General features: G+C 37.2%; 1 protein-coding gene across 16 annotated transcripts in view; it reads left to right on the top strand.

Moving 5' to 3' along the window:
• The window catches only part of PPP2R2C (protein phosphatase 2 regulatory subunit Bgamma), a 175,922-nt gene that overhangs the window by 137,984 nt on the left and 24,374 nt on the right, over nucleotides 1-13,564 (top strand). For all 16 annotated transcript variants that reach the window (XM_420804.7, XM_046940679.1, XM_046940673.1 and 13 more), the window contains one exon: nucleotides 7,575-7,739. In XM_420804.7, the coding sequence (XP_420804.1) occupies nucleotides 7,575-7,739 (165 nt within the window). The remainder of the gene's footprint in view (nucleotides 1-7,574; nucleotides 7,740-13,564) is intronic.

Raw genomic sequence — 13,564 nt, 5'->3', positions numbered from 1 at the left:
CCATGACTCTCTGCAATGCCCAGAGGGGAAGCTGATGGGCATTTTTGTAAATCTTTCAATTGGTTAATCAGCTAGGTAATAGTTCTGCTAGAAGGTGTGCTATATGAGTTAATAGAGATGATCTTAAAAACTTTCACTCTGGAGATTCTCATGAGAACTGAATCTGTTCCTTATTTTCATTTTCACATTGCTGATTTTCAAGATTTGTTGGCAGTGCAAAGTGTTGCAGGGAGAAACATCGGCATAACATCTGAACTGAAACCTTTGTTAGTATTTTTAAAGCAATTATTTTTCAGAAACATTTAGATATTTTAAAGATTGTTTTATTTTACTGCTTTTCTAATAAATATGCAAGGAAGAAGAGAACGCTATGCTCTAAAAGACCTATTTTTGGGTAGCTAAACTGTGCAAATGAGTCTTTGAGTTCAAATATAACTTCGGTAAAAATACGGAATACTTATATTATAGCACAAATACTGCTGCTCTGGGGATTTCTGTGAAGTATTTCTGTAAGGTATTTGAAAGAATGAATTGCATATAGGGAAGGAAGAAACTCCACCAAAATCCTCTAAAGAGTCTGTACCCTCCAGCTAGAAATTCTGCATCTGCCTCTTTAAAGATAGATCTTCCTAAGATGCATGAGATTTTAATGAGGATCAAGAAATAGATTTATTGATAGTATTCTCTGTTAGTGCACAGACTTTTTAAAAAATGTTATTTCTGCTTTCCCATAAATCTCTGGCTATTCTAAGATGCAGTTAATGAAGTTATTTATGCTGTACTTCTCTGTACTACGTGAGACTGGACTCAGCAAACCAAGTGGCTCCTTCTCAGTTCCCTTTTAAACATCTCATTCATTTCAGGATAATACATTTGTCAATGATGAGATGATTTTGCCCTAATTTATAATTTTTCCTTGCTTTATTATATTGAAGTTGTACGCTTTTTTTGGAACCCTTGCAGGTGTGTACCACGTGGTGCCATTTGCCATACCATAGAAAAGACTGCTGCCTAACAGAAGCTGAGCTGGGTGACTTCAATAGGTCTTTTCCATTCATATTTTATACATACTTGAGGTGTTGCTGATATCCGCTATGTTTCAAATGCAATGTTAAGCATCTCACAGTAGTTTTGGGCAAATCATAATTAATTAACATGCAAATATATCAACTAAATACTACTTTGCAACTTTTCAGTGATAGAGTATAATACACTGAAAACTCCAGATGTGCTTTTAAGCGCAGGTCTTCTGTTGACTCATCCACTTAATTTTGCTCTCAACTGCGTGCATCTGCAGATAATGATTTCGTTGCTTTTGACAATTTGGATAGGCATATGGTTACAGTTATAACAGGCTTGTGACTGTGTCTCCAGATGAAAGTGTGAGCATTTTGTTCTAAAAAACAAGCTGAAGATTCAGTTTTTAATTGCATCAACGTTTTCCAGTGTCTACTTCTAACTTCATTTTTCTTTACGAAAATTAATGGTTGCAGTGTGCATGAGAAGGCCTAGCTGTGAGAAAATTTGCACCTGATTTGCACCATTGCAGCTCCAAAAGACAAATATAATAAGGCTCTGAATATCCACCTCTCTTCTCTTCCTAGGTTTTATGATGTTAGAAGCATAAATAGAGAACAAAATTGGACAAAAATCTGACTGAAGCCTTAGCTGTTAGACTGCAAGGAAATTCTTGCACCAAGAGTTTGATGCTGAGCATGTGTGGTGCTGTTGCCCATGGAGCACCGTCATGAGTTAAGAGAACTCAGGAGTTCATAGAACTCTGTTACCATTACCTCATCTATTCTTTGTATGCACGTTGTACTTGGTCTTTATATAATGAGCAGTCTTTTTGCTTTGTGTCTGCCTGGCACCTGACATAATTGCCCATGGGTTGCCTTCCCAGATTGAGCTGAAAGACTTGTAGCAATTTTACTACTTCTCTCTCTATCTCCTAATCCTAATATGAGGAAAAATACAGGAAAAAAAAAAAAAAAGCTGTCAGAAGCCTTTGTACTTTCATAATGCTCCCAGCTTAAATGCCTTCGATGGAAACATTTTGTTGCCAATCAGCATCAGCAAATCCCCACTCACTGGACAAGGTGACTGCCAGACTTCCCAGCTACAGTTTGATATCTTGAAGAATCACTGTTTAAGGACTGTGGAATTTAAAAATGGAATTGGGCTAACCTTGTACTACTAAATCATTTTCATGAATGGATCAATACCTTGCATTAGCAGATATTGGGTACAAGACAGCTTGAAGGAGCAGACACTTATGCAGCAGTTTCTTTTCTCGTGGTTCAGAAGAGTAAAATGGCACAGTCAACATAATTGCAACTCCCTGGGCTTTTAATAGAACCCATATAGTGCATGCTTTTAGTGGAGCAGTGGGAGAATGCTGCATGATAAAAAGCATTGACATTGGCTATTAGGAGTACTTAGAGAGTAAATACTGGGTCATCTCTCTGCCTAAGGTAAGAGACAGAAATTTGACAAACAGGCCAAAATCATTAACCTATTGATAATCCATTCCAGAAATCCTTGACTCTTGGACAAAGGGTCTGCAAGATAGAGATTAAAAAGCTGGAATCTATCCAGTAGCATCCTTAGTGTTGTGACATGCCTACTGCAGAACTGTCCTTCAGCAGTGTAAACATGCACTATATCTTTAAGGAATGAGAAGAAACAGTGAGGAGATAGCTATTAAAAAGTTAGGGCTCTCTTCTTTCTTTCATAGTAAATTGATATAATCACATTGTGCTGTTATGCATACTGAGGCCTGATCCTTTCCCTGCTCTGCTGATGCAACCTGCAAGAAAACTGTAGACGTTTGGAATGAATTCCCTCAGTGGACACGTGGTATAGGAATGATATAACCACCATGTAGGAAGTGTAAAACTGGTAGAGCTTGATTTGTAAGCATCACAGTTCCCTCCTTATAATGAAAACGGTGTGCACTAAATTACTAACAGAAGAAATCACTGGGAGAAATGCTTATATTAAAAGTGTAGAGCCTCAACAGGACCACAGCAATCAATTACCCTAAACTGAAGCTCTGGCAGCTTCCATGAATTGCTATTGATTTCAGCTCCTAGTCAGTGAATATTTCTAGGTCTAGGCTAGAATGTAGGTGTGAGATGCAGACAAAATTAGGAGCTGGAACAGACCTCTGTGGAAAACACAGGGAATAGCCAGGTTTGGGAGGATGTGCTATGCTGAATTTTATTTTTTGAAAGTGCTTACAAATTTAAAAAGAAAACAAATCCCACTCAGGGGTAAAAATGAAGTGGCAAAAGAGCATATATTGAAATAAAAAGAGGATTTTTTTTTCTTATGAAGTTACTAAGGAAAAATCTGTCTGACTTTCTAAATTAAGCCTCTCTTCTGCATTGCAGTTGAGATGCAGTTAAATTATTTTCTGTAGCCTGAATGTGAGTATACCAGTGATTTCCTTCCTGCACCAAACATGCAGAAGATATAAAAATGAATCCAAATGAATGCAACTAGGAATAAGTCCTTTATGTGCTGTATGTTCTGATTTGTAAGTTTGTTATCTACAGAATTTGGTTTCTGATAGTATTCCTTGTTGGTTTCTAGAAGATGAAGCAGCTGTTTCTTTATGCATACTGTTCACTTCAAAGGGAATTTAATCTGTTTTGAGGAAACAGCTATGTATCCATTATCATACAGGGAAACTCATTCTGGAACCCTTTTTGCTCAGCAGGAACCCTGTGTGTTTTCCAGTGTCTCATTATACATGTTTTGGCATGAGCATAAAGCACGCATGCTCATTTATATTCTGGCTGATCAAATGGAGAAGCCTGATCAATGGACAATTTGGATCAAGGTGAGGGTCATCGTTGTAACCTGCACTAAAAGAAACTTTATGGACCAGCTTCTCATAGAGGCATCTCACTTTTTTTGCTTGACTAGTGGCCCAGAGGCAATGAAACAAATAATCTTCATCCTGTTGTCCTCATTTTATTATCAGCTGCACGACAGCAGCACAAATGGAATACAACTAATCACAGCGTAACTGAATTCTGCACTCAGATTGCATCCCTCCTACTGCATGTTGTTGCACACTGTTAATTCTGCTTTTCCTTATGCTCTTTCCTACTTCGGTCAGGTCCTGACCTGCTGCTTTTGCTGTGTAAGGCCTCTGCTGCTGAGCCGTGTTGGTAAAGGCAACTCAGATGCTCTTAGGCCAAAGCTCAAGATTACATTGCCTATCTTTGTTGCCTTTACCAAATAGGTGGTATAGGAAGAACAGCGACTTGTCCTAATGTTTAGGAGTGAAAATTCTGCTAATGCATTCCCAATAGCTGCCAAGGCACCAGATCAGCCTTCTCTTAGTGCAATATGCCAGGGCTGGAAATTCCTCCTTGGCAAGCACATATGGGAGTGAAAGCAGTGTGAAGATCTTTCTCATTTTCTGAGGGAAATTCCTACCCTGTTCAGGCCCAGTAGCACTAGGGTTGTTTTTGTTTGTTTGTTTGTTTGTTTGTTTGTTTTAAGGATAACAGTTATATCCCTATGCACTGCCAGTTGTAGACTGTTAAGTGATTCAGTCCCTCTGAAAGTGTTGGTCTTTGGTTTTTTTGCACACCTTGGAAATGCACCACATGATGTGGTGGACTAGGACACAGAACTTTGGTACTTGACGTGTAGGTGAACTGAGGGAGGAGGACTGTGACCTGGTCAAGACATCTTTCAGTGAGATAAAATTGCAAGGGAAGCCATTAGCTTAGGAGTGGCTCTACAGCTTTGTGACATTAGAATACTTTTCTCTTCAGCAGTGGAATTTTCATTTAATCAATTTCTGCCAAATACCCTTTTCATTGAGCTCTTCTAGTTCACCAAATGGCAGGTTTCTGAGGAACTTTGTCTGGTCCAATTTTTTAGATATTTTCTTGCTGAGAGACATTGTGTTTAAAAAGGGGAAAAAAGGGAAGATGGAAAAATAGAAATGCAGTGTCTCATGGGAGATGCTTGCCCTTACCATGTCATACTAGTTTAAATACAGTTCCCACACATCACATGTCAAGCTGTATTTGATTGTTTTCAAATAGATGGCAAAAATCACAAGAGGAGGAAAATATTCTTTTGTGTGATACGCTCTTCATTTGATACACTGGGTTCTGTAGCTGTCAAAGCAAAAGCTGTTTTTCCATCTACTTATTGGAGTAAATATCTTCCACAGCTCTCTATTCCTTTGATTATTTCCTTTAATACAAGTGTTAGTTGTTTTTTTTTTTTCTAAATCTGATGAAACAATGAGTTTCCTGTGGTGTGTTTTCTCCATGATCCTCAGTAGGCAATGAGTTTTTTCCTCAGTGGAGATTTAGATCGCATCTGGAAATACAGTCTGTTTCAAGTATTTTATGCTTTTCTGGCAGGCAAATGGAATACTTAATTTCATTATTCGGCATAGGGTTATTCATTTCATACAATGAAGGGAAATTTGTCAACATTGTCTATGGCATCCAGAAAAATGATACTTTCCATGACTGTTCACATACTCTATTTATTTTTTATATCTTTCTCATCACTCAGCAATTATTCATCTCTGTGCTGAGAGGTGAAATTCTTTTATTGAGTTACTGTAATTCCTCTGAACTCCTGAAAGCAATTCAATCACTGAAAGCAATTGCTTTTACTTAAATGTATTTCTTGAGACAGATACACAAAATATAAATAACCGAATAAAGGTTATTTTTTTTCCTATTAATTTTCAAGACGATTTGGTGATAATTTATAAGATTAGGTAAATCAGTGTAGCTACATCTTAATATTCATTGCACTAATATTAATCATGGTGGATTATTGGAGATGGATGTGAAAGTGCAAGAGGGAATGCAGTTGAAGTGAAACATTAATTCATTCCCAGTTGTTACTGAATGTCACAAAGTATTCATAATCTTGCTGATGCTTTCCTTTTAAAACCGTGTGGTGTAGAATAGTCAGTGTGTGGTATTTGTCTATGCAAATTCCTCAAAATAATTATCGCAGAATCTTTTGTATTGTTATGTTTAATTCTACTGTAGTGTCTCTAAATATGCACTTTTGGAAAGATGAAAGTATAGAATATAAAGTTGGTGGTAGACTGAACCCTACTCCCGCAGAAATCAATTAAAAGTCTTCCATTTGGAAATGTGAACAGAGGGAACAGAAACCAGCCTAGTATCATTGAGATGTGATTTCTCTTGCCATTGGTAAAGCAGATTTTCTCATTTATCTTATCCTCTGAGTTGTTTAAATTTTGAATGTCAGCTGATTCAAATTTTATGTTTGGGGAATCCAGGCACTGAGATGATTTGTGGTTAGGGCACTGAAGTGGGGCTCAGTAGATCTGAGTTTGTTCTGTTGTGCATTTCCCATGTGATCTTATGCAAATAGTTTTCTGTCTCTCTGAGCCTCATCAGTAAAATAGGGTAATGTTACTCTTCTTCTTCTTCGAAGGATTTGTTAACATTTGGATGGCTTATCTACAGCAGATTGCTAACGGCCATGTGAAAATGCACAATCTTATTTAAATACACTGCTTTACATATGCACCCTTCTTTCATGTTATGTATACTGCTTTCTTGCAGCTTCCTCATGAGATTCGTTCATTCTTTATCAGCAATCTTCCACAGGCTGGCCTTCTCCTTGAAATAAATGCTTACTAGGTTATTCACCAAAGTAGGTAGCATGTATGGGTGGATACATACTGGGAAGGCCTCAAGTGAGCCACGCTTGGTGTGGATCATCTCTGGTGTTCCAACTGACAGATCTGTCCTTGGGAAACTACACTTTCGTTGTTTATTTTGTTCCAGATTATGTCTATTTAAGTGATACAGATGTATAGTTCTGGATTATTACAAAAATTAATATTGATTTCAGTAGTGAGCATCTTTTAGGTGAAAAGAATAATGAAATTTCTAATACTTTTGAAAGTATTAGAATCTGGGCAGCAAAATCAACACTGTGCTCAATTTTTATTTTTTTTTGCAAAACCATTTTTTTTTAAAGAAAGTAAATTATAGTATTAGATATGTACACAAAATTGTTTACCTAAGTTCTGGTTTTGTACACATTTACCTTTGCAAAAATACATGTTTGTTGTTTGAGGCTTTTAACTTAAGGCATACATACTGTTTAGATTAAGATGCATGTTTATAAAAGCCATCGAATCTTTCCTGGAGTGGCAGATCTGAGTTGTACATTGTTCTCTATCTATCAGTATTATCTGGGGTACAGCAATAATGTCAATGTCAAATATAGGAGATTTTGCTACCAACTCTCTCTTAGTTTATTGAAGGTGGGAATTCCAAATCTGAAATACTATTTCTTTGATGTCCGTATGTGCACAGCATGGGCAAATGTTAACTACTCATGACATCTGCTGTAAAAGTGTTATCCAATACTGGTTGGTATTGTATAGACGAGGCAAACAAATGCCCCCATCTAGAACATCTTTATCTAAGAGTATTAAATTTATGGATGCTTTCCTGGTCACTGTGCTTCTTTCAAGAAGGCTGTAAGAGTCACCTGCAAACAACTCAATTTTCCTTAATGAAACTTCCATTCAGACATTGTAGATATAAAGCCAGCCAATATGGAGGACCTGACAGAAGTAATTACAGCCTCTGAGTTTCATCCCCATCACTGCAATCTCTTTGTCTACAGCAGCAGCAAAGGCTCCCTGAGACTCTGTGACATGAGAGCATCAGCCCTCTGTGACAAACATTCCAAGCGTAAGTCCTTCCTTATGTTTACTCCAGATGTACTTTGTGTTGTTCCTTTCCATCCTCAACAGGTTTGTGATTCTGTGATGCTTCTTCAGTAATCAGGCAACTTAAATAAAAACTCCTAGAAACAAAAACCACCAGAAACACCATACTGTGTTCTCATAGATGTCATGTCTTAATGTGCTTTTATATAGCCAGTAAGACTTTGAGATGGAGCCTCTAATTCACGACCATTTGTGTTTGAAGCCTACCTAAGAACAAAGAAGTAGAGTGTGAGGCTGTCCTCAAACAAAGGGATGAAGGAAAATGTACGTTTGTAATGTCTTGCTGGTAAGACAGAATATAGGTTATGCCACCACTACCCTGGCATGCCCAGGTGCTTTTCCTTTTGCAATCAATCTTTTTATTCCTTATCTTCTAGGACTGAAAAACAGCAGATATTGTGTCATGTGGTAGTTTCCAATGAGGAGCTGAGAACCCAATGAGCTGTGGTGGTTTTGCACCTTCAGGACTGGACTTCTAGAACACTTTTATCCCATAGAATCAGGTCTTCCCTGTCTTTGGCAATGTTCAATCATTGGGAAGGAAATCTGGGAGAAATTTTCTTAGTGCAGGGGTCATGTAAGTGGTTTTGTATCAGTCAGTTTGTATCTGAACCTTTTGGTAGGTGGGTCTTATTAGTAGGACAGGGAAAAGAAAATAGTTGAAGATTTAAGTGAGACTTAAGCACTGCACAGACTTAGCACAGCTATTTTTTTTTAACTGATGTAGATATAGTAAAGAGCCTAGGAGAAGACCTTTTGGCTGCAAGGAGAACTGCACGTGCTCAGAACCTCTTAGGTTGTGATATCCAACTGAAGAAAATAAACTTTCAGGATAATTTCCTAAGCAGAGAAGTGTTTTACTTTTGTTCACTGTATGCCCTCATACATGTAGGAGGAATCAATACTATGAAGTAAAATGCAAGCACAGCCTAATCTGGTGCATTGTTGTGAGTTATCCTGTCCCATAATACTTTCATTTCTCCCTACTAATATGTCCTTCTTACCCCTGTAATTCAGTGCCATGTGCCAATCATAACTTATTAAAACAAGAATACAGTAACCCTCAATGAAAGAAGGCATTTTATGCCAGAAGGGAGCGCAAGGTCTAATGGTCATTGATTAAACCCTATTTTCCAGATCTATGAGTTAGAAAATAGCCATTTAATGTAGCATTGCTGCACTGAGCTGAAGTAAAGCTCATTGAGAAGCCAAATGTGTACAGCATGTACTATACAAAATTGAGAAGGTAATAGTAGAACTTTCAAAGCATTAAAAGCATTAAAAGCAGACCTGCTGACTGGAGTGATTTCAGTGTAGCTCTCAGAAGCATGCAAAACTAATGGTGTAAAGCCTGTAGCAACCAAAAAAGGATATATCTTTCAAATCAGTCTGGGAAATCAAATGCTTGCATGATCACCTCTCTAGTACGTTCTTGTTGGATCTGATTCCTCTTTACTGTTGTTTTGTACATGGTGCACTTGCATGATTGACACCTTACATTCCTAGCTCAACTTGTCTTCACACCTTTCATATTCATGACTGGCATAACTTTCCAAACAAAGTACCTATGACTGTAGTCACTGTAAACCCTCATGTTCTGCCATGCAACTCTACTTTCTTCGTGACAATCTGCACTTCAGATGCTGAGATTGTGGTAAACATACATATTTTTAGGGATACAAGGTCCAATATAAATCTTATAAAAATACCTGGATGCTGAGGATATGTTGTGAACTTCTGGATTTATTCTTTTCCAAGACCTCTTGTTATACAAATCTCTGTGGTTAGGCTAATGTCTCTTGCAGCTTTTGGAGGAAGGGCCTCTCCATTTCTACAAGTCTAGAGTGTGCTACAAATAATTACTGTGTTATACTGTATAAATAAATGGCAAAGTTAATATCTGTAGTAGAAGTCACTGGCACAAGATGTTAATAAATTATATTGTTGTTGAAGATCTCTGTTTTGCTAAATTCAGTAGTGAAATCTCTCTATTCAGCATTAGTGACAGCAATGCTACAAGGTTTCCCATATTAATCTTTCATGGCTCTGATATGGAAGAGACTTCTGTATCTGCTTATCTTTGGTGCCTGGGCTGAGATTTATTAGCAAGCTGCCAATCTGTGTGATGAGTTGTAGTGGGGACCTCTGTCCCACAGAAAAACTGTTTCAAACTACCAAATCCATCCATAAGGCATTGAAAGAATATCAGGTCAGTAGCTGAGTTTTAAATGGTCATTGAGATACCGATAAGGTATGATAAAATATGTTGTTTTTCTAATAGACTACCTGAAACTGCTTCTTATAACACCTCTTTAATAGATCATACAATGCTGGGTGAGCAATCAGAAGCAAAACATATGTGGCCATTACAAATGGATATCCAGGAGAGCCCAATCTGCAACTGTAGGAGAGATACATACATAATACTGCTTCATTTTATTGTCAGACTTGGCAAATAGTGGGAGATAATTCCATCAAAATTTTCTGGAGAGGAGGAGAAAAAAGGCTCACGACCCTTCTTATTTAGAATATTAGAGGAAGAAAGTGTTTTTGCAATCTATAGGGTTGTAGGTAAAGATCTAAAATGGTTATGAAAGTCAGAATCCAGCAGCAAGAAATGGGGAATTTATTTAAATATTATGAAATAAGATTAATATTTATATCAATATTAAAATATTCATGTAAATAATATGGAATAATGAGGTTTTCTTTGAGGTGTAATTCAGGCAATGTGTGGCAGTGCAATGGATAAAGGCAGTATACAGGGAATCTGTGAGAGCTGGAAAACAAGGGGAGCTAACAGCTGAAATAATCTCATTGTTAGAGCAGCCAGTTAGAAGCATCCAAGAAACAGAGGAACCTGTCCCTAATTCCAGAAATTGTCATACAAAATATTCAGTTAACAAAGAAGGCAAGTTAAAGGCTATTGATGCATTATGATTCTTCTGAATGAAGAATTCTTACAGCAATTTAAAGCACAACTGTTTGATTAATGAATAGTTGCTAATTTGTTTTGATTTGTCTCACTAACACTGTGTTCAGAATTCGTTATAAAGGTGCTGGAAGATACATTCTTCCAAACAGCTTGTAGACTAGGTAGGTACATATTGCTATTTCAGCACATGATGCGGTGAAGCAGGCAGTGAGAGAAAACAGCTCGAGCATGTGAAGCTGGAAAGAAATGATGGGCTTCTCCAATAGTTTGTCAGAATTTCTAAGCTCAGAATTAAGTGGAAAATGGAAGCTGTATATTTATGCAGCATGGAAATTTAAGTCACTGGAGTATAACTCTTATTGATATTCAGTGTAATAGCCTTAATATCTTGCAGTTATTGCATACTTCAGAAGATGTAATCTGCTTAAATGTCATATGTTGCTTTAAGCATTTTTTTAGTGTTCATTTCTTAATGTCTTTGTAGACTAAAAAAATTGTTTCCAATTATCCATTGCCCACATGTAAAATTTAGAAAAAAAATATTTCAGTGAAGAAGAACATTCAGTTTCAGATTTATTGCCTCTATTTCCATGGTGGTCTTTAGAATAGAAACTTTGGGGTCATCCTCCCCCTTACTTGAAGTAGAGGTTCATTTACAGATGACAAGCAGTCCTAGCAGTCATCTTCTCTGGACTCCTCCTGAAAGATGCAAAGCGTTACAGCTATAAAATCATAGCAGAGTTAATTGATGTCTTAAAGATATGAGCCGGTCTTCTGAGCAACACACAGTGAACTTCAGGTTTGGCTTGGGATCCAAATATGTGGCAGTGTCCTCTGCTTTCTGTGACCACGTTTTTAGTTGAAATTTGGACATGAAATTGCCAGCCCTTCCACTCATATACATTACACTATCTTATCAGTCTGGCAGTTAACTGAGTTTGGTTATGTGCTGGTTATTTAAAGATTGTCTTGATTTTAAACTTCAGAATTCTGGACTGTGGAAGCAGCCAAAACAGAAATCGAGGAGAATGTATTTGAATGTGTTGAATTAAAAAAGTTAAATGAGTGATGTTTACTAACCTTTTAAGGGAGATTGCAATTACAGAGACAAGACAGCTTTCAGACCTCTAACTGAATATGGATTATCTTTCATTTGCAACAGAGAACAACCAGAAGCACAAAAAAGCCTGTGACAGAGTATCCCTGCTGGATTTGCTAATTAATATTGACCTTTCCAAATGAATGATGCTTATTGTATGACTGGAAAAGAGACAACTTGTTTTTCTTTTATGTGAGCTTTACATTGGAAATACGCTTTCTATTTCTGCATCTGGTTTCATGTCAAATTACCATCTGAGGGAGAGACAGCCAGCATTCTCCCTTTGTGCATTGAGAAGCCACTGTCAAAGTAATGTCCATTTGGGCAAAATCTGCAAGGTTTTGAATGACAGGAAGGGGACTTATCTGAGCTTCCGTAACGATTTAATTCCACGCTTTAATAAAAGTTTGTTGCCCTTATCCTAGTTCTGGATTTATTTTCTAAGTGTGCACTACAAAGGCATATTCATTGCTGGTTTCATATACCCAATGAAAAACTGTGCCTGCATCCTGATAATATTGTAATTATGACTGCTATGAAGGATGTGTTATTTTAATTCTACACATAGTAAATATGTACTGGATTGGATCTTTCCTTGTGCAAAAATCTCATTGAAATGTGGTAGAAGATTGCCTTCAGCATGGGCTCCAGAGCTTCCATTCTGCTCAGTTTATATGGGGGTATAATAAAGACATTCAAAATATGGGCAATGAAGATGAGGAAATGCTTCTAGCTTCTACAGAAATACAATTATGTCTGTATAGTATTTCCTCCAGTTATGCAAGGTATGTTGAAATTAAATCAGAGTAAGAAAAAGACTGATTTATGTACTTCTAGCTATCAAACAGTAGGAAGAAAGAAAAGCCTGAAGCAGTGGTGACTGGTTTATGATTGAAGAGGTGTTTCATTAACTCCTCTCCCCCAACTGCACTCAGATAAAGCAAATAATTGCTGTAAGATTCCTTTAATTATTCAGACTATTAAAATTCCTGGTTTGTTTGCTTAATTTTTTTAATAGCAACAAATACTGCTTTTCAATATCTCTTCAAATCAGCATTATTTTTTCAAGATCCTGTTTCACTGGGGAAAAAAAATCACTTATTGCTAACCTTGTATATCAAGATGGGAAAGACGTATGCATGAATTTGGCTGTACAGGAGTAGTTTCATGTTCCATTACCTTCCATGGCATTGCTCACAACACACAGCATTAAACAAGCATGTAAGCCTTTGTGAGACTGAGGTTTAAAGATGATTGTTCCTCCAGATTAGCCTCATGTTTTTTTCACTTCCTTGCTCTTTTAGCACCATTTCTCTTTATTAACAAACTCACTGGCAAAGTTACATTAATGTAAGCAGCTCCATAGTGAAGCTCCCACCCACTGATCCTTCGCTATTGATCTGGCTTTGCCTTTCAGCACTAATGCACTATCCCTTGTGGTTTGTGACAAGCTGCAGCAACTCGCCACAGATGGTAAAACAGATTCTTAAATATTGATTTGGGACTCCACTTCTAAAAGTCAGATTCTCTAGAGGTATTGATGAGAAGCCCAGTTTTAATAACAGGTCACTGGATAAAGGAATGCTCTGTGGTAGGTGGAATTTCAGTCTTGAGGTGTGGGGGTGGCATCTGAAACTTACCCTTGCTCAGAGATGGAAAATGATGTGTAAGTGAACAGGGAATGAAGAGCTGCCCTCTGAATTTTATAAAAAGAAGAAGAAAATCAAATTAAAAAAAGAAGCTTTTTTTTTTT

The sequence above is a fragment of the Gallus gallus genome, chromosome 4 (assembly GCF_016699485.2).
Source record: "Gallus gallus isolate bGalGal1 chromosome 4, bGalGal1.mat.broiler.GRCg7b, whole genome shotgun sequence".
Lineage (NCBI taxonomy): Eukaryota > Metazoa > Chordata > Aves > Galliformes > Phasianidae > Gallus > Gallus gallus.
The sequence above is the reverse complement of the archived record's forward strand: the minus strand, read 5'-3'. Positions and strand labels throughout refer to the sequence as shown.